This window comes from Mustela erminea, chromosome 17 (genome assembly GCF_009829155.1).
Source record: "Mustela erminea isolate mMusErm1 chromosome 17, mMusErm1.Pri, whole genome shotgun sequence".
Classification (NCBI taxonomy): Eukaryota; Metazoa; Chordata; class Mammalia; order Carnivora; family Mustelidae; genus Mustela; species Mustela erminea.
Window position 1 is genome coordinate 6,470,006 of NC_045630.1, and position 25,602 is coordinate 6,495,607.

General features: G+C 40.6%; 1 protein-coding gene across 4 annotated transcripts in view; it reads right to left on the reverse strand.

Annotated features, from left to right (window-relative positions):
* RGS7 (regulator of G protein signaling 7) overlaps nucleotides 1-25,602 on the reverse strand; it is a 494,238-nt gene that overhangs the window by 80,173 nt on the left and 388,463 nt on the right. For all 4 annotated transcript variants that reach the window (XM_032318237.1, XM_032318238.1, XM_032318235.1 and 1 more), the window contains 3 exons: nucleotides 5,855-5,919; nucleotides 4,938-5,014; nucleotides 4,750-4,831 (listed from right to left, as the gene is read on the reverse strand). In XM_032318237.1, coding sequence (XP_032174128.1) covers nucleotides 4,750-4,831; nucleotides 4,938-5,014; nucleotides 5,855-5,919 — 224 coding nt within the window. The remainder of the gene's footprint in view (nucleotides 1-4,749; nucleotides 4,832-4,937; nucleotides 5,015-5,854; nucleotides 5,920-25,602) is intronic.

The window sequence follows — 25,602 nt, forward strand, 5'->3', positions numbered from 1 at the left end:
GCGGCATCTTTAACTCGACCACCTTGGACTCAGTCTCTGCACCTCCTACCTTCCAAACGGTGGTCACTTTCCTAACTGAAGACTTGCAGCATTCCTTTTCTCAGATCTCCGACTGATTTCTCAGGTGTTCAGAATGATTTGGTAACTAGTTGCATCCAACGTCCAAGACATACCTAGGGTCCCCCTACTCCGCCATCTTAAATCTTCCCCTTTGAATCACTATTTTTGCATGGATAAATACCCAGTAGTGTGATTGCTGGGTCGTAGGGTGGCTCTATTTTTAACTTTTTGAGGAACCTCCATGCTGTTCTTCAGAGCGGCTGCGCCAGCTTCCATCCCCACCAACAGTGTAGGAGTGTTTCCCCTTTCTCTGCAACCTCACCAACATCTGTCGATTCCCGAGTTGTTCATTTTAGCCATTCTGACTGGTGTGAGGGGGTATCTCGTGTGTTTTTGATTTGTATTTCCCTGATCATGTGTGATGTTGAACATTTTTTCATGTGTCTGTTAGCCATTTATATGTCTTCTTTGGAGAAACATCTATTATTGTCCTCTGCTCATTTCTTAACAACTGAATTTTTTATTTTTTGGGTGTTGAGTCTGATAAGTTCTTTTCTTTTTAATTAATTACTTTTATTAACATACAATGTATTATTTGCCCCAGGGGGATAAGTTCTTTTTTTTAAATTGTGATTTTTGTTTTCCAGTTGTTTCCACATTGGCCACCCAGAATGCAACATGGGGTAAAGGAATAAGCCACATTCCAACTCTACATAGTTAAATTTCCAAAATACGGAGATACCTTTTTTGGGTCCTCTTAACCTTAAGGTTACTAACCTCTACTAATTTCATAATTTTCTTACTTCTTATTTTTGACTTTGACCCTTCACTATTCACCTCAACTATAATTCAATCACACTTCTTTTTTTTTTTAAGTATGGTTTCTAACCTCTACTAATTTCATAATTTTCTTACTTCTTATTTTTGACTTTGACCCTTCACTATTCACCTCAACTATAATTCAATCACACTTCTTTTTTTTTTTTAAGTATGGTTTCTAACCTCTACTAATTTCATAATTTTCTTACTTCTTATTTTTGACTTTGACCCTTCACTATTCACCTCAACTATAATTCAATCACACTTCTTGTTTTTTTATTAAGCATAAAACTCTAAAATTGAGTTCCTTAGCATTATGACAAGCATGATTTTTACTTCAATTAAACTAGTCTCTAAAATTCTATTAATACAGACTATGAAAGCACTAGCCCTTGAGGGGGTTTCATAAAAATACTGAAACATTAAACACACAGATTAACACAAATTCCAAATCACCCTTGACATTTACTACAATTTGGTGTATTTCTCCCACTGTCTTCTTGAGTAGTTAGTTTTGGATAATTCTATCTGGAATCCCTAACAACTGAAGAGTCCTTCTTGGTGTTAATGACTTCGTTTATTTATTTTACTGCAATAGACACTGGCATACTCAGAGAAGCTAGATTTACTTCCTAATGGTATTAAGTGCAATTGACTGATTACGCTGTGTTAAGTGACCCAATGGTTTTTTAAAAAGTAAACTCATATTACGTATATTTTCCACATCTTCAAGTGGATATATACTATACAAGGCAATATACAATATACAAGATAATATACTATAATATTTTTAATTTTTAAAAGTATACCTTTAAAGACTCCCTACCACATTTCTAGCTGATGGCTTCCAACCTATTTTTGATTAAATAAATGCCAGAGTAAAACCAGATGAAATTAAAGCAAACCAAACCACACAATGTAGCAGATCACCTTGAATTAATAAAAGCATCATGAGGATTAACTGTTCCCTGTTATTTCTTTTTTTTTTTTTAACTGAAATGTTATTAGTAGGATTGTATGAGGAGAAGTAAAATAGAAAGAGTCAACAAATATAACTATTAAAATAACTCCATGTCTGGTTTTTGAAAACAATGATACTTTATATATTGATGACGTCAAGCCAATCTAGGAAAAAGTAATTTTATAACTTAAAAGCTTTTTCAGTTAAATTGTGTTATCAATCTGTGAAATTTGAATAGAGGGTTTTTTTTTTTTAAAATTCTAATGGGAAAATTGATCTCCAGATGTTAAGACTTAGAGCGGTCAGTTCGTACTTTTATGATTTGTCTTTTCAAAGCCAAAATAAAAATCTTTGTGATCTCTTCCATGTACTATTAATTCATATCAACTAGATTTATTTATACCTTTATAAAAAATTTAGATTATTCTTGAAACAGTATTTAGATGACAAAGATGATCGGATCTGAATATAGGAGATACTACTTATTGTGGCCAAAACTACTGGGACGGGTCCCACACCCGAACACACTCTTCTCCAGATTGCAGTGGGCTCCTCTGGATCACAGCTATGTGGCCTACAGTGTTTGAAAGACAGCCTGAACCCTGGGCTCTTGAAAATAGCAAAATGAATGAAAAATTATATTCAAAATCTATGAGTAAAATGTACGAGTAAAATAAACCTATAATAAGACACCTATAGACACGGCTATATCACATGTGCGCTACTAGGAACTCTTTATCCCTTCTGTTTGCAGAATGGAGTGAGGGCATCACTCTTGCTGTGGCTGCTTTCTTGAACTGGAGCCTGGAGCCACCCTCCTTTCCCAGGGCGCCCTTCCTTTGGGACTCAGACTATGAGTAGGAGATAGTTGGTTCAGGCTTGGTTCCACTACTACTAGCTGGTTGGACATAGGCAAGTCACGCAAACCCAATGACCCTCCGTATTTTCCCCCAGGAAACAAATGAGCAGTCCTATCTGTGTTAAAGTGTTTGTGACCATGTTTGTAAAATGCTTCCACTGGAGGTGAGTTTTAGCATCAAGAACTATGTTCTAATCAACACTGCATGGAGTGAAATGTCCGGCAAGTACCGATACAGAATAAATGGCATTTTCGTATGAGGATGCACAGGCATGCTATGTTTCAGGAGGTTCAAATATGGCTTTTGATGGAAAGAGTAGTTAGTCATCACGCAGGCAGATGACTACAGGACTGATACATTAAAAAGTGGGGGACAAAGGATTATCCCTCAGAGAGTTCAAAAAGTTTCAGAGGTGGGGGGATAAAAATATATGTTTATAAACATCCAAAAAAAAAAAAAAAGTTTCAGAGGTGGACAGAGAAGAGACCCTTTGAAGAGGAAAGTCAACACAATCACATCATCCGGGTAAGCTAGGCGGTAAACGTCAAGGAAGGCCATGTTGTTGTAATTCTCCCATTGCCAAAAACTCGGACCCAGATTCCAAGTTCCTAAAGAGCAGCCTAAGTAAAATGGAAAGTGGGGAGGAGCCCGAGAGTTCAGAAGTAAAAGACTGAGACCAAGAGAGATCCCACAGATTAGTTTCCTCAACATCTGCACCTGCTGTCATCAGGACCTAGAAGTTGAGTACAGGGAGATCGAGGCCTTGGCTTCAGGGTGGTTTCTCCCTCAGGGTGCTCCGTAGGAGAATTTTCTGATTGGGAGCCTAGTGAATGGTGCAGCAGGGGACCCCCTTGGAGAGGACTCACATGGCCTCCTAGCTGCAGGGAGACACAGAGGACGGGGAATAGCAGAAACAACTGTGAACAGGTTCTGCCTCCAACAGGGGCCCAGAGAGCGTCGGAGACCAGCTGAGTGACTCGTAGGGCATGGAGCAGAGGAGAAGGTTGAGGGGGGTCCGTTTACATGCCCTGTGAGCTGGCGTGTTTGCCTCGGAATGAAGGCAGGCAGTGCAGGGAAGTCGGGGTGTGAGTTCTCTGAGGTTGCCCGAAGGATGAAGCCATCAAAGCTGAACAAGGCTGGAGATGGGCCACCAGATGTCCAGGGGCATAAAGTGGATAAACACAGGAACACAATGTATGGACAGATTTCTAGAGATTGCTTAAAATAAACAAACAAGGAAAAATCCTGCTTTGCATTCTTGCAACAATTATCTACACGACCTCACAATCTTTTCTCACCATGAGCAACAAAACTTGAGCGGAATATTGAGCAGGGAAGCCAGTTAATTCTAAGTCTAATCTTTGAGGAATTCAAAGAGAGAAAATTTCAACATAGAATTAAACAACTGCTTTGCTATCTGAAATTGAAACACACACAAAGATAGAAATCTTTGGAAAGCAGACCTGTTTTGGTCTGATCCTGAAGGTAGCTAAGAGGAAAGTTCTTAAAATATTCTCATTGGTCTTGGTTTTTTGCCTCATGCTGTGACCCGGATATTTATTCTATATTTATGTAAATATTATTTTCTAATGTCCTGTCTGTATTTGAAGAAATATAAAGAAGACAAACACATAATATCAAAATAGAAATATGTGAGATTAGACATGTTCTCTTATAATGTGCATCAACAGTGTGGAATTCCTTACACAAAGTTTTCCGGGATTAATCAAGGACATTCATTATTTGTTACTCAAAGTCGCATAGTTTACGTACGACTTCTTTGCTGCAGTCTTGTTTCTTTCAAGGGTAGTAAAGTATCAGGGACCTCAAAGGCCAAGAGTGATGCTGTGGTGGGGAAATGCATAGCTTTATGAATTAAACATTACACTACTGAATTCTGGTTATATGACATGAAAATGGCAGTCTTTTCTTAATGAAATCACCGAGATTTGGGGCAGAGTGATGGGGCTCCTCTCACTTTTTCAGGCATCCTTCAGTTTCCAAAGGCTCAGATTATGAACTGGAGAGAACATCAGCACGTTTGCTTACCACAGGTCTGTGGACGTCCCAGAACGCTCGCTCCTGGCTATCAAGGATCTTCCTTTCAATCTTGTCTCGCTTCTTGTCCACTCTGTCAACATCGTAACAGCGAATAATAAGTCAGGTTAACTGTAGCACCTCTCTGGATAAAAGGCCACAACTTGAACAAATTTTCCAAAAGACTCACAAGGACTCACTTTGCTTGTGCTTCTGCTTGCATAAAAATGAACTCCCACTTCCGAGCAAAGGCTCTCTGAAGCCTGGCCAGGCTCTCCTGAAAAATAGACCACAGGTTAAGACGTTTGGGCGCTCGTCTTCGCTACTCACTTCTCATTAATCAACTGCATAAATTTATCAAGAAAACAACCACAGAATTTCTGAAGTAGTAAGAGTACTCTGGTTCTGAATGGTAAGTCATGGTCATGGAATGTAGCTCGTCTTCATATTAATGGTTCAGAGGAAAGACGGAAACCTATCACAAATACTAATTTTATGAATCATTGACTTTAGCGACCACAAGTAAACATCTAAAATACTAAAAATTACTTTGTATAAAAAAAAAGTGCTCAAGTCTCATCCATTGGGTTCTTCTGGGCCCACTGTAGTCAGGATCAGGAAAGCAATACATTCTACTAATGATTCCGTCTGTCTATCCAGTTCCTGACAAGAATGTAAACCTCCGGAGCCTACTGCCGCTTCCTAGTCAGTTCTTCAAAGCCAGTAAATCACAACACAGCAATTGTCTGAACATATTACATCACATTAATGTTTTCTGTTTTGCAAAAATGATTTACTCAAAGTAAATGTACTTTATTTCTCTAAATTTGGAGTCTTCACTATATAGAGGACACGGCTAAGGTTTCCACACTTGAGTTTAGCAAAAGACGTTTCTCCCTTCTCCTGTGAGTCTGAGCATCTACGAGTTCACCATCTCCAATGTGAATGATGAGACAGGCAAAGCAAGTCAGGGAGCTGAGCCATTCTGATGCCTGATCCTGGAAATCTGGTGCTTAAAATCCAGGGGTGCAAAGTCAACAGAATCACCAGAAACGACCATAGGCCTTATTCCTGCTCATTTTATGACTTTCTTTGCCAGAAAGTCCTTAGTACTTACAGCTTCATAGTCAGCCAATTCCAGCCTTGCCTTATTTTGCATTGTTCTCTTGCAGAGGTAAACCGCTGAAAGAGGGGAAAAAAAAATCAATCATTTCTTGCCTCCTTATTAACTGGAGACCCTCACTAAAAACAAAACAAAACAAAACAAAACAAAAAACAGCATTATAAATCATGACATCTTGGTCTCTATCATGTTTTCCAGTTAAAATTTTCTGTATATATATATATATTTTTCTTTATTTTTTTTGACAAAAATAAATAATGGGTAACATATTTACTGAAAGTCAAGCATAGTGGTAAGGATAAGAAAACATATGTTTAGAATGTTGGTAACTGTTTAGTTGTAGTGAATAAGGGAAAAAAAATAAAGCCTCTAAATAACACATCGAACGAGCTTAAACATCTAGATATTTAAGTAACACCACTGTGTTGAAAGGAATTGTATGACAGGGAATCATTGGCACATTCAATGATTTCCATATTCTTGTTCAACTGAAGGCTTCTTGGCATCTCCTTTGCTACATTTCACCATCATTGATTGTTTTGCTACTAGGAGAGACGACACTATAACCTCTTCCCTATTATAGGACTACCATCTAACTATAATATGACTACCTTTTAGTTCCATTTTTCATCGGATTCCATATCCTTGCTCCCAGGGAAAGCCCAGTTGGGCAACAGATAAATGGGATGGGTGCCAGAGGGAGAGAGAAGACTGCCATTGAAAAATCACACTTCTTTAGTTCTTTCAGGACTATTAGCGACTCTTATGACAAAATCAAGACATTCAGAGCCCTCCGGTATAGTCCTGATTCCCAGGACTCTTTTTGCAATTTTTCCAGAATATATGATATTTGAGTCTCATGAAATTCACAATAAGCTATCTATTTTGGATGCTGAATGAATCTGCTAGATGAGGACAGTCAAATACCACGTTTTCTACGGTTAGTTCTGGGGGTGTCCTTATAATTACCATCATTGTCCTAAGCTGTGCAACTCTCAGTTTATGAAATATCTTACACAGAAAATCTGAGATCTCTGCAAACACCGATGCTGTGTATTCAGCTTCTTTCTATAAAGTTTCCTTTACGAAGGCCAAGGCCAAGGAGAAAGCAAACCATGGACTGATGCTAACATTACTACAGACGCTAAGAATCCAAGAGATGATCTGAGAATACGTCTTTCTACAATCACGGGAATTTTATTTTTCCACGAATATTAGTAATTTTCAAAATGCAAATTCTCAAAAAGAGTAAAATGTAATATATACTGTCAGGAAACCCTCTTTATAATTGTTCCAAGTTTATTGTGTGACAGCATCCTTCCCCAGTTCATGAATAAAAACTCAAGGAGCATCCACAGTCTTGCTCGTCAAGGTAATTCAAAGAGACCCAACTTATAGAACGTCCCTCCCAAGGAACAGCCCCAAATCCTAGCCTGGTTTAAAGTCTTAAGGTCTCCCCTTTCCCCAGCTTCTGTGGGTGAGAGAAGCGGGACCGTCTTCTTCGTCCACCTTATTCTTCTGCGTCCTCAGCGAGTGCTGAGGACCAAGGCTTTGGACTTTCCAGAGCTGGGGTACAGGAAGGAAGGAGAGGAGGGGGCTGTTCTTGCTCCATTCTTGCTTCACAGATACCAGTGCGGTGACCTGGTGATGCCATTCTCTGGTCTTGGCAGTTTTAAAGCTGATCATGTTTCTTGTGGTCCTTCGTGGGATGCTTCGGAGAAACTGCGTCCCACCATTGCTGGGAATCTGTCACCTGCAGTGCCCTTGTAGGGGCTGACTCTACCTCCGGCCTCTCTCTGCAGTGTGTTTGCCTGTCCAGGCTCTTCCCTAGGACAGGATTCTCTGTCACATACGGCTTCTATGACACACGAGAGAAACACTCACACACTCTTTGCCCTGAAAGTAGACTACAAAACACAGCTGCTTCGCTTTCATTCCTCTACCCAGAACTACATAGCCTTCTCTTGCCCCTTGTAATTCCAAGGGCTGAAGTTCATGATCCATTGTGTCCCCATGAGCAGATGACTCCTGTCAGAAAGTGCTCTCAGAAAGCCCTTGATATCTTTGTCATGGGGCTCGAGATGAGGGGCATCACCACTCATTCTTCCCACTTGGCGCTGATGGGGCCAGTAACTTCTGACGTCCTCACAGCTACAAAATTGGTCTTTAAGCCAACATCTTACCCTTTCACGCCCTCCATGGGAGCTGACAGAGCTAGGGTGACAGTTTGTGTGTCAGTCTAGAACAGTACTTCTTGATCTTAACACTTCAGCTGGATTTCCATTTTAACATCCTGCTACGGAAATCACTTTCCACTCACGGGAAGAGCAGATATGTTACAGAGCGACGACCACTCATTCTGGCCATAGAGAAGTTAATAGCACTGCAGGTGGGCAAACATAACCAGTGAAGTCTTTCTGGAAAGGATTTCGACAATGAGTAATAAAGCCTTAAAACATTCATGGCCATTGTTCCAGTGCTTGCACTGCTGAGAATGTAACCCAAGGAAATAGCATGAAATGCAGAGATGTCAGCCTTCGTGATGCAGAAGAGAGGAATCCAGTGGGGCAAGGGATTCATGTGTACTTGTTCAAGGAAATGCTGTATCACCATTAAAAATGATGCATACAGATTGTTTTACTTTGAAGCGGAAGGAGTTTAATTTTTAAAATCCTATCCCTCATTATAAAAGTTCAGATGATTCAGAAAAAATAAATATTAAAGAAAAAAATCATTCTAACCTCACTTCTGTCATATTGGCACACAGTTTGGGTTTTCCCCTTCTATATACATCTACAAACATACACACGAGAATCTGTATTTATGTCCAAACTTTATGTGCATGTGTTTATTTAAAACGGTACTACCTATGCTATCTTATGAGCTTTATCCTTTAACGTTGCATTTGGCTAACTTCATATCAGTAAGTGTTATTCTGTGACATCCTGGAAAATTATCTCATGATAATCCATTCATTATTGATTTAGATGAGTGCTTACTGTTAGACACTTGGAATATATTCTTCGTCCTGCAATAATTTACGAGTACTTCTGCAAACACGTATGTATGGCTGTAGGTTTATTTTTCAGGTATTTGACAATTTCCCAAAGTGTCATTGCCCAGTGAGGGGCTGTGCACCTTTCAAGCCCTCTGAGCTGTGTAACCAGATTCCATAGAGTTAAGCATGAGTGTGCCTTGCTTAAACTCTGGAGAGTACATTTTCAGCAAAGCAATCAGGGTTACTCTGTTAAGACTTAAATCAGATTTCATTATATTCAAACTTCCCATTTTTCAACTACTTCCTATCTCAGCTCACTTCCGGTAAAGGCCAAAGGCCTTGTTTGCCCAGGTCATTGTCCTTGGACCTTGCTTCCCAACTGCTCTCCAACGGTGGCCACATCCCCTTCAGACCCATGCTCTCAGCCACACCTCCCCCCACTCCTACCCCCACGGCCCCTTCCCACTATACTCGTCTACATAACCTTCTACCTCCTAACATACCACCCCCGTATCCGTTTATGGGGCAGCCAATGAGCTCACTTTCTCCCCCTGCCACCTCACTGGAACCCCAGCTCCATGAGGCCAGACATTTTTGCTTGTGTCGTTTGCCCGTGTGTCCCCTTGCCTAGAACACACTTGGACACAGAAGATGCTGAAGATGTATTTGTTGAATAAAGACCGGACTAAATGTTTCCTGATGACTTGAGAGTCTTTTTTCTTCTGCAAATTAGATATTCATGATTGCTAATTTTTCCTCTTTGAGAATTTGGCTTTTTCTTATTATACTGAAAACATATTTATGCATTAGAGTTAGACACTGATATCAGGTAGAAGTACATGCAGGAAATACACTTTCCCGTGTTTTTGAGGAGAAGTTTAATAAATGTTATAGGCAATATTGAGCATACTTCAGCAAACACTGATTTAGTTTTAAATTATATGTTATTTAAATTATATATTTATATATACATATAGCATTCACAGGACATTTTCTGCAACCTGCTCTTCTTGCTGAACATGACATTACTGAGATCCACCCAGGCATTTTTCTATAGCTTAATTATTAAGATTATTCTATCACAGCTCAGATTAAAAAAAAAAAACAACAAAAACAGAGCTATTACCCATGTGGCCACACTTCTTATTTCTGGGTTTCCTCGGCATTGCTCACTCATTTTGGACTGAGGCCACTACATGGGTGAAGCTGACCGAGAGAATCCGGGCTCTGCTGTTGTAACTGTTGGCCGTCGGCATAACGGTCCGGCAGGGACACTGCATTGCTTCCCCTGTGCCTCCCCGTTACCCTTAGGCTTGTTCCCGGAATGTCTGAGAGCCTAAGATGCTTTATGAAATCTGGGTCAGAGACAAAACATCAGACAAGGCATAGGACTCTCTCTCTGAGTGCTGTGTTTAAGCCTAAGAAACCTTAATCCAAGATGGGGCAAGCCTTCATAAGACTTACTCTTATCTCTAGCCCACATGGGTCAATGAATCATTCAAGGCGATGGTCAGGACTTCATCCAATTCTGTAAAGCTGCCGTAATTTCTTGAGAAGAAAAATTGTAAGTCTGGTATCACCATCTTCCTTTCATTTGGCTAAATTTTATTGATTCCAGAATACATCTTTTAAGTCAGTGGTATGTGGTACCACGCTCCAATTTCTACACTGCACTAATAATTCTTTCTATCCTAGTTTTGCTTTCTTTTCTTCTTAATCCATGCAGGGGCATGGGAGCAATTTTGGAAATTTTCCAGGAAGGATGGTGTGCAAGTTAGTTCTTGCTTGTTACATCCATCCCAATGGATGGATGCAGAATATGTTTTGTGATTCTATCTATGCTGAAGGAACATACCCTTAAGACCTCAATGATTTTTGGATTTTTAATAACAAAAAACTTAAAAACATTATCCTTAATTTCACTCTAAAGGAATGGGATCTTCTTTCCTTTCTTATCTTCTTCAAGAACAGAATTTCCAAACTAATTCTTTGAAGGTATTTTAAATTTAATGTTAATACAGTCCTATAAAATCTAATACTCATTTAATGACTCAACCACTAGAAATGCATTTGTAGGAATAGAAGTTAAGGAATAACAGTACTTTAAGGAATTTTATTTTTTTCAATTTATAACTCAACAGCAACTCCAACATTAATTACCTGAAAGAGAAATTAAATCTTAACAGAAAATTAACTAGAGAACACATGATAAAAATAATTTTAAAATTATTCAATTTTCTGATGTTTTTTAGATTTTGTTTATTTGAGACAGAGTGTGTGCATGAAAGAGAGCACAAGTCAGGGAAGTAGGGGTAAGGGCAGAGGGAGAAGCAGACTCCCCACTGAGCAGGGAACCTGACAAGGGGCTCCCTCCCAGGACCCTGGGAATCACAACCTGAGCTGAAGGTAGACGCTTAACGCACTGAACCACCCAGGCGCCCAAATTTTCTGATATATGTTAACAAAGATCACATTACCATAAGTAGTAGGAGGAACTCCCTATTGTATAAGATCAAATACCTTGACTAAAGAAGATTAATCAAGATAAGAGAGATCTACTATGCTAACTGAATGCCTGGACCACGATTCGAATACCTGCCTTGAAGGTTTAGTCTCGAGAAGAATTCCTTTGGGATGCCAGTGGAATAACAGCTCACCAACTGTGAGTATGAAAAGAATCACAGCTGTGGACTTCTGTCTCCTAAAGGAAAAGGAAGTGTCCTCTGATGATTCCCCCGTGCAGACGGCTGCATATGAATGTGCTTACATTATTACCTTATCCAGAGCCTTAAATCTACTATCCCAGAAAAAAAGGTATTGTTATGTTTATTGAATTGGCAGTAATAGTGAAATCCTGAGAGCCTAAATCCTCTTCGAGAGCCATACAAAAAATAACTAGGCAAGTCGGAGGGTTCTTGGGTTTGTGATCACACAGCAGAGACTCATCACACGTAAGATGTAAAGGCAGTAGTGACGGGAGCCCCACATTAGCTCTCAGAGAGGGCCGAGAAGGATGGAAGTCCTTTGCATCTGTTTCCTACTTGCATTCATTTTTCTTAATTTCTGAGAATGTTGTCCCTAAATGCAAGAACCATTACTGTCGCTGTGAACCTTATTTGAATCCTGTTCTCTGTGCATTCAACCACAAATTATATCACAGATTGTATGCTCCAACCACTTAAGCTGCGAGACTAACGAAACAGAGCTGTTTAATTTATCTTTCTTTGTAAATATATCAATGGCTCCTAAAAGGTTTGATTGCTTTTCTAAGGCTCATGAGTTTTGGGCAATTTGTAATTCCTTACGTTGCTGTAGATATTTAATTCTCCCCAAATTTACTTTCTCTCTCCCTCTTAAAAATTAGAGCTAATCATCATTATTTGCTGATCCCGTATCTGCAAATTCGCCTACTTGCTAAAATTTATTTGTAGCTCCCCAATCAACACTGGGGGTGTTTTTATGATCATCCACAGCCTTTCAGAGTGGTAAAGCTAGAGATGCCCGATATACACTTTCTCAGTTGAGCCGGACCGAGGCAATGCTCTGCCTTCCTGTTCCGGCTAATTCTATGAACGTGTTGTCTCTTTGATGGTCTATTCAGTGCCACTTTTCTTTTTTTTTTTTTTGCATTTTTGTGTTTTTTCTTGGTGTTTTTGATATCTAAAAGGAGCGCCAGGAATACTGCCACAGGGCTGTCTAGTGTTTCTAGAGGCAAGAAGACTGTAATGTGCTTTTCGGAGGTGATATGTATGTTGGATAAGCTCTGCTTGTGAATGACTCCGGATGCTGGTGGTGGCTAAGGTCAATGTTTATGAATCAAAAAATATATGAGCTAAGGTGTCTGTTGAAAGAAGCACACATCCAACAAAAGTGTAGGTATTGATCAGTTGGCAAAAATGTTGTGACCAGAAACTTGCAGAAACTGAACACTGTACTTCCCGTAGGAGCAATGGCTCAGCACTCCCTAATTATGTATTTGTGGCAACTTTATAGAACATTCATGCCTCAAAGAATACGAATCAACTGCATGTATTTGTGTCTTATTCCCTTAGTTGGAGAGTAGTGAATAAAACAGATCTGTGATAACAAAGATACCTACAAAACTTTCCGAAGTTCTGCTGGTGATCTCAGTAGTTAGTACCTGACTTCCCATTCTTTCTTATGTGGCACTATTACCTCTATTGTTTATAGCATTTAGTAGGTTTTTAAACCAATAATAAAGCTATTTTTTAACAAAGCATAATAAGAAATACCATAATTTAACTTTCATGCTATTTCTGAACCACTGTTGTAATAAAAATATTAGCTTTCATGTAAATTTCCCATAATACTAGGTCAAGGTTTCTTAATTTCTCCTTCTCTTATTTAAATTTATCAAATGAAGCAGTAAGTTCACATTTTCCAAGAGTACATCAATAAATTATCCAGTAGGAGTTTAACCAAGCGAGCCACCCAGGCACCTGAGAAGAACTAACATCTTGACAATATTGTCTTCTTCTCCATGAACATGGACTATCTCTCCATTTTAAATAAACAAACAAACAAACAAACAAATAAATAATCCAGTAGGAATATGAAACCTAACAGATAATGCCAAAGTGCTGTGGGACTTACCAAACAGTGAGTAATCTATATTCACTGAATTGAGGTCAAAATAGTCATGAACAATAATTTTGGATATCTGAACTCAGATCCTCCCCCACTCCCTTTCCTTGGTTTGTTAGAGAAAAGGAAAAGAGATATAGGCAGTGTGTTAGAAAATAATATTACAACCTATAAAAGGATGAGACTGATATCAGAGATTATTGGCAAAGTCACTCAGGACACGAGACTCATACTATGCCTATTGCCTAATCCCCTAATCATCATCTGTGAAAGACAGATTCACAGATATTCTAGGAGAGGCCATGGGGTATAGGAGAAAGAGCAATGGTCCTTGAGTTTTCAGATTTGGGATTCTGGCCCCCCTCACTAACTGTGACTTTGGAAAAGTCACCTAACCTTTCTGAGGCTCCAACTGCTCACCTGTGTAATGAGTATAGAAATACTTGGTGCCTCTATTCCACAGGGCTGAGGTTAGGATTGTAGGAACCTGATACACTGGAGAGTCCTGTGTTAACTCCAAAGGGAAAGTAATGTAGGGAATTACTAGTGATAATGTCCTTTATGTCCACCAGAGAAGTTTCTACTTTAAAGAAAATTACAGGATGCCTGGGCGTCTCAGTTGGTTAATCAACTGCCTTTGGCTCGGGTCATGATCCTGGAGTCCCGGGATCAAGTCCTGCATTGGGCTCCCTGCTCTGCGGGGAACTTGCTTCTCCCTCTGACCCTCCCCCATCCTCATGCTCTCTCTCTCTCTCAAATAAATAAATAAATAAAATCTTGGGAAAAAAGAAAAAGAAAATTACAGAGTGCTTTTACAAGTGAAATTTTCTTTTAAAAACCTTGCCGGGGATGGATTTTTATATAAAGTCATTTTTTGTTTGTTTGTTTGTTTTTTCCAAATGGGACACTGCAGAGAGGGCCACTGAATTTTTTTAGTATCTCACTTGTGAAGTGTCTCTTTCTGCAGTACTGCCACGAATTAGCACTGCCAAGAATTTTAAATAATGAACAGGAGGTACGTACGTGTTATTATACCTGGAACACAACATCCAGTGATGTTGAAATTTTTTCCAAATTTTATGTTAATGTATACTTCAATTTTAAACATATAATTAGTTTTTTCATAACAGGCAACTTGGTGCCATTAAATTATTTTTAATTTTTTTAAAGATTTTATTTATTTATTTCACAGAGAGAGATCACAAGTAGGCTGAGAGGCAGGCAGAGAGAGAGGGGGAAGCAGGCTCCCCGCTGAGCAGAGAGCCCTATGTGGGGCTGGATCCCAGGACCCTGAGATCATGACCCAAGCCAAAGGCAGAGGCTTTAACCCACTGAGCCACCCAGGTGTCCCTATATTTTTCATTTTTAATCTCATTTTTCACTCTACTTTCTCATTCTTTTCCTATTGTATCTTATCCTCTCAACACTGAAACTCCATATACAACTGAGTAAGTGGTCAATATTTTCTGTTAATAGCTGCACCAGATTTCTGGGCCAGCAGGGGAATAAAAAGATGGAAAACTATTTTTAAAAATTCATTTATTTATTCAATTCTACAAACATTTACTAGATGCCTGCTATGCCAGGCTCTGATCTAAGTGGTGGGGGTACAGCTGTGAACAAAACAAACAGACAAGGGTCCTATTCTCAATGAGCTTACATTCCAGAGAAATTCAAAAGGACGAATGCTTGGAGAGGGCAAAGGAGACAGCTTCCAACTGCCCAAAGACGGGGTGATGGGGGTCCGAAGCCTGGAGCTGTGTTCGCTGTAATACTGTCCTCTACCTGCAGGGGGCCACATGGCACCAACGGCTCAGCCTCTGCTGGTAAACTGGAAGGGTATTGGTTTTATAAAGATTTTAAGACTCTTAGGAATGAGAGGGGTCTGTGTGGAGTAATTACAGAGGCTCCAAAGTATCTTTGGTTCCTGGATAAGAACAGAATATCTGCTGTTATGGGGAGTAAAAGGAAAAGTGGGACGAAGTGTAAGGATACTGGATGCCTTGTTCCTTCATTCAGCAAACGCTCACGGAGCACGTGTGGTGTGCCAGGCTTCTTCTGAGCCCTGAGGACACAGTGGATGAGCCCAGGGGACCCTCACTGCCCTTAGCTTACAGTAAACTGGTCTAGACTGTGATAGACAATGGACAGTACTATAATAATGAGACAACAATGCCTGATATTTACTGAACGCTTTCCATGTACCAAGAGCCATGCAAGTATTTTATGTAAGTTTTGGTGTCCAAGTGCCGCGACCGCAGCAACAAGCAGGTGTTACTAATTTTACTCCTTTGCAGATGAGACACTGAAGGCAGGACGAGTCTAAGAAATTCTTGGTTGAGAATCAAGAAATGAGCAGAAGACATGAACAGACATTTCTGCAAAGAAGACATCCAGATGGCCAACAGACACATGAAAAAGTACTCCACATCACTCGGCATCCGGGAAATACAAATCAAAACCACAATGAGATACCACCTCACACCAGTCAGAATGGCTAAGATTAACAAGTCAGGAAATGACAGATGCTGGTGAGGATGCAGAGAAAGGGGAACCCTCCTACACTGTTGGTGGGAATGCAAGCTGGAGCAACCACTCTGGAGAACAGCATGGAGGTTCCTCAAAGTGTTGAAAATAGAGCTATCCTACGACCCAGCAATTGCACTACTGGGTATTACCCTAAAGATACAAATGGGGCACGTGCACCCGAATGTTTATAGCAGCAATGTCCACAATAGCCAAACTATGGAAAGAACCTAGATGTCCATCAACAGATGAATGGATAAAGAAGATGTGGTATATATACACAATGGAATACTATGCAGCCATCAAAAGAAATAAAATCTTGCCATTTGCGACGACATGGATGCAACTAGAGGGTATCATGCTTAGTGAAGTAAGTCAATTGGAGAAAGACAACTATCATATGATCTCCCTGATATGAGGAGATGCAACATGGGGGCTTAAGTGGGTAGGAGAAGAATAAATGAAACAAGATGGGATTGGGAGGGAGATAAACCATAAGTGACTCTTAATCTCACAAAATAAACTCAGGGTTGCTGGGGGGAACGGGGTTGGGAGAAGGGGGTTGGGTTATGGATGTTGGGGAGGGTATGTGCTATGGTGAGTGCTGTGAAATGTGTAAACCTGGCGATTCACAGACCTGTACCCCTGGGGATAAAAATATATGTTTATAAAAAATAAAAAAAAAATCTAATTCTTGGTTGAGGCCAGAGTCAAAGTCAAGCAGTAGACACTAAAGCAACTGGTTAATTACCCAGCTGTGGCAAGCTGTGACAGATACTGGGCGAAGTGGAGGGTGTGCGGATGGGGCTGATACTTTAGATTGAAGGGATCACAAAGGACTCTCTGAAGTGATAACGTTCGAGTTGCGACCTAAATTGGGAAAATGAACCAGCTCCAGAAAGTTCTGGGGGTAGAGCGCACCCATCACAGTCCAGCAAGGGGACTCCGGGAAGGACATGAGCAGGGTGTCCTCAAAGTAGAGGGTCGGAGCCTGGACAGGGTGGGAGGCAGTGAGGGTGGCTGCCGTCTGGGCTGGGGAGGCAGGAACCTTTGGCCAGGGCTGAGGTGTGGATTGTAGTGTAAGGGGAACTGCGGAACTGAGGGTTGTAAGAGACAGAAATGGCAATGATGTGCTTGCCACGCACGTTTAATAAGTTGCTCAAGCTCACATAAGGCAAAGGGATAGTAAATCAGAGGGTGGACAGCTTAATAATAATAATAATAATATAACAGAAGAGCATAACTTCTATCTTAAGGATGGTTGAAATACACTATTTTTTTGTTAGAAAATAACACACCTGTTTCCTGTTACTTATCTACATAGACAGCAATCTGATATGACTCATATAGTGATTTTGGAACTCGAACCCAGAACGTCTCTACAGGACAGAGACTCTCAAAGTGGCCCTGGGTGGGTTCCATGGCGATCCCTCCCAGCATGTACGGGAGGTTGATGGCCGCTCAGAAAAGCAGCCAGTAGGGGACGAAAAGCTGATTCTTAAAAGCGGCATGGTTAACCTATTTGCAATTCCCGCTCCAAGTTTCCTTCCATCTCTTATTTCTTCACTCCTATTTGCCAAAAGAAAAACTGGTGTGAGAACCCTGGCCCCCCTGCCTGCCGCCCCTGCATTCCCTCCTCACCGCTGCGTCCAGTAGCCTTAATAAAATGAAACCATCTGCTTCCCGACAGACAGACCTACAATGACCTTTGAGGTTGTTTCTCTTTTTAGGAGAAGATAATGATGATAGTGATAAAAGCCTGAAAATAATAGATAACGGGGATGGAAATACTAACAGTAAAGGTAACACTTACACTGTGCCAGGCGCCATTTCGATCCTTCATAAATTAGCCAAGTAATCCTTCAAGCAACCTTATCGGGTGGGGGTGCTATTGTTAAAAGGGCAGAGAGAGCTAACTTTTTCAAGTACATACACGCTACTCAGCAGCTGAACTGGAATGCGGACCCAGCTATCTGGAAATAACCACTCTGTTTGGAGAAAGAGTCAGTACAGGCTCTGAATCAAGGGTGTATCCTAAAACGTAAGGTCACTTGGGGAACAAGTTCTCCATCTCCCAGCTGAAATAAAGAGGCCTAGGGTGTCCAGGACAGTACAAGGTAAGAACAGAAGAGCAGCCTGGTCAAGGCAGATCAGGATCAGGACATGACCGAGCTTCGCGAAACATCTGAGGCCCTGTTTCATTAACTTCTATAAAGTGAATTTTGCCCTTTGATTTTACCTATTTATTACATTTCTTTCCTTTCCTTTGGAACCTGTAATAGGCTCCTTCCCTGGAACTTCCCCAGGGGCGTCCTGATGAAAGCATATTAGTAAAAGTGATCTGTGACGAGAGCCGCACTTGAGGTCTGCACATGGTAAATTATTCTAATTAAGGTTAAAAAGAAATGAAGTGAGCCAGGCTGCGCCACAGATGCAAGAAGAACACACCACAGGCACAAGTCGGGGCTCGGGCAGGTGAACACGAGACGTCATTCTCAAAATCAGGAAGCGAGGCCTGCTCCTAGGCAGGTGACAAAGTGTTCTCTCCTTTCGGAGTCAGATTCCTGACAAATGGGAATTTTAAAGATTTTATTTATTTTTTGACAAAGATCACAAGTAGGCAGAGAGGCAGGCAGAGAGAGGTGGGGAAGTAGGCTCCCCGCTGAGCAGAGAGCCTGATGCGGGGCTCGATCCCAGGACCCTGGATCATGACCTGAGCCGAAGGGAGAGGCTTTAACCCACTGAGCCACCCAGGCGCCCCTGGGAATTTTAATATATTTTTTCCTGACTTCATAAGATGGTTGTGAGAAAAGAAGGCAATGATCCATGTAAAGGCCTTTTGAAAACTTATAAGGTGTTATGCAAATGTAAGATTAAATGTATTGGTAGTGGAACCAATAATCAGCTTTTTAGTCAAGTCTGAGGAAAATTCTGAGTTTATCTCCGATTCAAAGAAACATATAATTTTTAGAAAAAAATTAAAATTTGACTTGATGACCTTGGTAATAATTCCATTTTAAATATTCAACAGGATACTTACAGTTTAGAATTGCTCTATACTGCATACATTTAAGCTATGACTAGTCAAACTCTATTAAGAAGGATGGATGTATTTTTTTTTCAAATGTAGGATGTAATGTTGTATTAATTGAAACGCCCTTGTTTGTTTCATTCAATGGGCCAACTGAGGTTCTAGGCGCCACGATACAGAGATAAACAATGCAGTCACTGTTCTTAGTCCCCTCGATCCTTATGTCAAACTGGGACGAGACCAATACGCAGGTAAACAATCCTTATTCTTAATGTTTGCTGTCCGTCTAATAAATAAGTGAAAAATCCCCATTACTTCCCAAGTTCATTTACTGTCTAGGTCACTTCTATGTATCTCCTGCTCATCTCCTTTGTGTCTGACAATACCGGTAATGAGCTACAAAACATAGGTTTATTAAATATATATTAAATATTATTATTTATAATATTATATGTATTGTATATAATATATAAACACTAAATATATTAAATATATATGTATATATTTTATTAGACAGAAACACAAAGCTCAGAATGGAAGAGTTCAGCTAACGTTCTCAGACCTAGCAAAGGCAAGAAGCAGGGCTCAGCTCAAGGCTTTAGGACAAGAAGCTCCTAGAGTACCCCTGAGACTTAGCAAGAATGGGGGAGTCTTATCATCGAGCAAGGTGCTGGCCGGAGTGGTGGTAGTTTGTGGTAAAAATCTACCACACTGCTTCCTTATTTAGTGTTCACATACATTTATTAGATCAGAGCATGTATGATGTATCCTATAATTCTATGTAAATGGTTCCTAAGTGTATCTTGTGTTTCTCTCATACACTTGGCTTCTATTCTCTTTTGAGGTTTTCATAATGATTATACGTCCATTTAGAATATGAAATCAAAACCAAGTATTTTAAATTGCCTTCATCATCTGACACATTTGGATAGACTTACGACATCTTCCAATTTTGTCCCTTCAATTCTCTCCTGATGTTCTAGGAGAAGGGCTATTTTGTGCCCATCTAACTGTAATTTCAAGCCTCATAGGACAAGCACAGAGGTCCTCATCGAAATTCAGAGATGGTCATTTTGAATGCTGCTGTTCAAAATTTTTGTTAAAATTGTTGCTGTTAATAATTTTACACTGTTTTCTTACTACCAACGTGAGCATAGACAGTTGGCGTCTTTAAAGCTAAATATAATGCATGCGTTGGACCACAGTGTAAATCCCAGAACTCTTCATTCCTTCAATCTCTCTCTCACTGAATTAAATGTTTATTGAACACCTACTGGAATTCTGCATATTGTTCTAGGCACAGGGGATACACAGTGAAAGATTTTGTCCTTGAACCTTCAAGGGACTCAAAATCCAGGGCAAAAGACAGCTGCCTGGCCCATACGGCTGGACTGACCTCCCATCTGGGTGGAGCGGAAGACAGTATGTTTGCTGAATCTTAAAGGAGCAGTTGTGTTAATCTAGCCATAAACTTCTCACCTGACTCAGTTTTTCTTGATTTTCTTCTCCTCTGCACTATGGGAATAAATATATTATGACAGTTGTACATAAAGAAATCCTTAAGGGGGGTCGTGTGGGTGGTTCAGTGGGTTAAGCCTCTGCCTTTGGCTCAGGTCATGATCCCAGGGCCCTGGGATCGAGCCCCACATCGGGCTCTCTGCTCCGAGGAAAGCCTGCTTCCTCCTCTCTCTTTGCTTGCCTCTCTACCTACTTGTTATCTTTGTCTGTCAAATAAATAAATAAAATCTTAAAAAAAAAAAAAAAAGAAATCCTTAAGAAAAAAGAATCTGCTTCTAAGTAAAGCAACAGATGGATTTTTACATACAGGAGCTCAATAGAACTCAATTTCCTTTCTTTTCCCTTGTTTATTTAGTTTATGTTAAAATCTTACATATTTCTTCCGTAATGGAACTTGAAATAAAAATTTAACTATGCTTTCCTGGGTGTTATTTTGGAGTAAGTCTTAGTATCCTTTTATCTGAAATTTCTCATGCCCAGCCCTGCTCCAAAGCTGCCCTCCATTGAAGTGTAGACTTTAGAGGCTTTTGCTCATGCACTCACCTCAGGGGTGGGGAAAAAAAAAGCGCATTATTTTTAATTTGACTCTAAAATTTTTAACATAAATTTAAATATTCATGAATCATTTAATTCCAAAATGTAGATATCCACACTTAAAAATATAACTGTTAAACCACTCTTCTAAATGTATCCAGTGGGCTCTAAATGTATCCAGAAAATACATGGACAGGCTCTTCTGAGAGAGAAATTTGGATTATTCTTTCTTCTTCTTGAAGTCATGTGTTAACTACACTACCCTTATAGAACTGATCACCTGTTACTCTTCTGTACAACAACATATTTATAAATTAGTTGAAATTTTAAAATTTCCTGTGATCATAAGGCGTCTATGAAAATTTTTTTTATTCCATTTGTCTTTATAAATATTATTAATCTATAATTTATCAAAATAATATAAATATATTGCAAAATTTTCCAAATATTACTTTTAAAAAGTGAAACTTTATTGCAAAATGTTCCTTAATATAAAAGCTTTTCCTTAATAGAAGAATTTTCATGACACTTAGACTATATTAAAAAAAGGAGGAAACATAGTCCCTTGAATCTGTGGTTCCTTGGAAACCTTGAGAAGTCTGTGAACACCTCCAGAGGAAAATGTAGCCCTGTGCTATTTTATTTATTTATTTTTTTAAAATTTTATTTATTTATTTATTTGACAGAGATCACAAGCAGGCAGAGAGGCAGGCAGAGAGAGAGAGGGAAGCAGGCTCCCCGCTGAGCAGAGAGCCCGATGCGGGGCTCAATCCCAGGACCCTGAGATTTTGACCTGAGCCAAAGGCAGAGGCTTTAACCCACTGAGCCACCTAGGCGTCCCAGCCCTGTGCTATTTTAAAATTCCCATTGTGATTTTCTTCCCTGAGAATAAACAATCTGAGGGTTTTGAAGGGGTGGGGGGTGGGAGGTTGGGGGAACCAGGTGGTGGGTATTGGAGAGGGCACGGATTGCATGGAGCACTGAGTGTGGTGCAAAAACAAGGAATACTGTTATGCTGAAAATTAAAAAAAAAAAAAAGAGAGAGAGAATATCATTTGGAAGAGTGATTTTAAGTTGTCAAACGAGCTGAGCTTTTCACAACTGATACAGTATTGTTGTCTGCCATTTTAATTCCACTTTGGTTTAAACTCCAAAGTTAATTATTTTAACAAAATCCATGTTTATTTTGATTTATCAATTTCTTATCGTTGGTTCTTGCATCTCATTCTTTCCTTTTTGGTCTAATTTCCAAGATATAATATAAGTCATTCCTTCTTTTTGGAAGAGGGGAGTCAGAGTGGAGAAGAGACCAGAATGCACTGAATTTTTGTTAGCAAATAATACATGAAGTAGAAGTGAGCAGTGCGTAAGCTTCTCCCCCAAAAGACAGAGCCTGTTAATGATATAACGCTCTGACAGTCCTTAAAGGCATGTTTTGTTTTGTTTTTTAAATTTTATTTATTTGACAGAGAGAGACACAGTAAGCGAGGGAACACAAGCAGGGGGAGTGGGAGTGGGAGAAGCAGGCTTCCTGCCGAAGAGGGAGCCCGACGTGGGGCTTGATCCCAGGACCCTGGGATCATGACCTGAGTTGAAGGAAGATGCTTAACGACTGAGCCACCCGGGCGCCCCTTAAAGCATGTTTTGCTGCATTTTCTGCGTGGTCCACGTGTAACAGCTCCTCTTTACTGCACAGATATACATCCACGAGGGAGGAGTGAGTGTAAAACAAACCTACTTTCTTCTGTAGTTTTGGAGTAAGTCTAAGAATTGAGGGTAACTTGAGTAATTTTATGACTAACGTTTGTCACCTGTAGTTTTCCAAAAGGATAACATTTGTTTCCTGTATGTCTTCCTACTTCTCTAAATTTCAGTTGCTCTCCAATTGCCCAGAAAGATGAAGCAGTAGAAATCTAAGTGTTAGAAAATCTGCTTTAAAGGAAGATATTCTTTCTTTTAAAGAAAATCTTCTTTAAAGGAGGATAAGGTAAGTGGTTCTTTCCTTAAGGGTTGGGCAAAGATAGTTTAGAAAATTTATGTGTGTTGCCTAACATAGCACCTTGGTCCACAGTCAACCATCCCAGGTGACATGATATTAGCCTTAGACTATAGAAAAATAACAAAGGCAGAGGGATATAAACCTATTTTTTAAAACACTGAATGAAATACAATTCAGATTCTTTCTAATTTTGGAGCATAAGTCATATTATTTAAAATGCTTCATGCATTGTTAAATACACAAATCATCACAAATGATCCTAAAACATTGCCGTGCACCTCCTATTAAAGATCACCAGTAGCTAATACTTTTCCAACTCAGAGGGCAGAAAAATTAAAGACCACGAGGTGCTAAGATGATCCGTATCACTATGGTTATGAACCTTGGAACTCAGAATGCACACCTGAAAATCAATTTCAAAGTTTCCAAGGAAACCAATGAAGCTATTTCAAGACGAGATGAATGTGATTTGCAAATCAAAATCCACTTAAGACTGGTGTCACAGCATTATGTCTTAATTGGTGCTTGCCACATTTTTTAAGAAAGCCAGGAAAAACCAATCTTATAGTCACGCACCCAGCAGTATGGGAGACAGCAGCCTTCGTTTTCTCCTCTGTCTGCTTTGTTGACAGATTTCCAATATAATGGGGAATATGCAAAAGAGGCCTTCATTATGGACTAAGATTTTGTAAAACCGTAAAAAAAAAAAAAAAAAAGAGAGAGAATAAGGGCGTCAAAAAGCCCGGAAATCTGTGGGGATGCAAAAAAAAATGGGGAGAATGAAAACCACCGATGTATACCCATTTATAACTGATGCTCTATGAGGCGTAAAAGGAGATTGGACTTTGAGATCCCATTTTACCGATGAGGAAACTGAAATTTAGAAAAGTGAGGTCACGGACACGAGGCCACCGCTACTAAGTGCTGAGTGAGGATATGAAGCGGCGCGTTGGATCCCAGAGCTCTGGGTCTTCGGGGGCTCCCCGAGAAAGAATGACAAGTCCAAGGCGATGCGTTTAGGGTCCCCGAGGACATTTCAAGTCCTGAGCTGATGCGTGTCCTAACTAACCTGGGTCAGAGGACGCTCATGCTGGAGGGGACAGCTCCCTTTTGGACCCTGCCTGGTCCCTCTCCTGGTCCGCCGGCTGACGTGGATCAGAGACTGTCTCTCACCCGCCCTCGCTCCTGCCACGGCAACAGCCCAGTGCCTTGCACACCACCGAGCGCTCAGCGAGTACGGACTGAACTGCACTGACACAACGGACCGTGTCGGGTGTGAGATAAAATTAACTGGTGAGAGGGGTGCCTGGGTGGCTCAGTGGGTTAAGCCTCTGCCTTTGGCTCAGGGCATGATCCCAGGGTCCTGGGATCGAGTCCCGCATCAGGCTCTCTGCCCAGCAGGGAGCCTGCTTCATTTTCTCTCTCTCTCCCTGCCTCTCTGCCTACTTGTGACCTCTGTCAAATAAATAAATAAAATCTTAAAAAACAAAACAAAACAAAACAAAAACCTAACTGGTGAGAATGCGAGCTGGAGCTTTGAGCCTTCCACTTTCTATTTCCCGTGTCCGTCGGACGCCTAGCAGGGCGCTGCTGCGTACTGTGTGACACAGACGTCAGCAGAGAAGACCTCTGTGACTGCGTTCACTACAGTGAGTGGCCCGAGGCACAGAAATGCTCCATGGCGATCAGGATCTCCAAGCCAGTGTCTACACAGTTCGCTCGTTCTGTGTTGGTCATTTTGGAAAGAGGTCGTGGAACTCCTACCTTTGATACGTCCTTGTGTTTCTGTGTGTCTGTGATTTGGACAAGACTTAACCTCCAATTACCCAGCAATTTCACCTCCAATTACCCAGCAATTGCTAAGTAGTATCTGGCAATTCCCTTCCCAGAATTTACTCCTGACACGAATCACTGTCGGGATTTCATGGGGTGGTTTGAACAGAGGACTGGACCAGCCACGCAGGCAGAGGACTTCTTGGTCTTCCCTGTAAACTAAGCAGATGCTGTGGAGTCTGAGAAAATTAAGGCCATCCCACCTCAAGTTTAGCTGATGTGGGAAACAGAGGGAGAAGAAAATCATTAAAATTCCTCACCTACTAACAAGCCCTTGAAACAGACAGAGTGGCTCTCCCCTGGGGACTTAACTGCCCTCACCTTGAGGTTTTGCTAAGGACAGTCCTAGCCTGACTGACCCCGTACCCCGACAGGTCCGACCAGAATCCTGTAAGTCTACTATTTTAATAATTCCTTTAGGAAACTTTATCTCTAAACCTCCAAAATAGTGTCAAGAATCATTCCCAAGTATATGACCCACTGATATACATCTAAAGGGTCTCACAAGATTTTTATTTTTGGTAATGAATAACCTTTTCCTCAGACAACAGCTAGCTCCTCAAGGTCCTGGAGACCTCGCTTCCAAAACTCCTTAGAGACTCACATCATCCATAACCCCCTTTGTCCTCACCCACCACCGAGTCCTCCCCGCAGGGAAACAGCCTGAGGAACTGCGCTGAAGCCTGACAAATGCACAG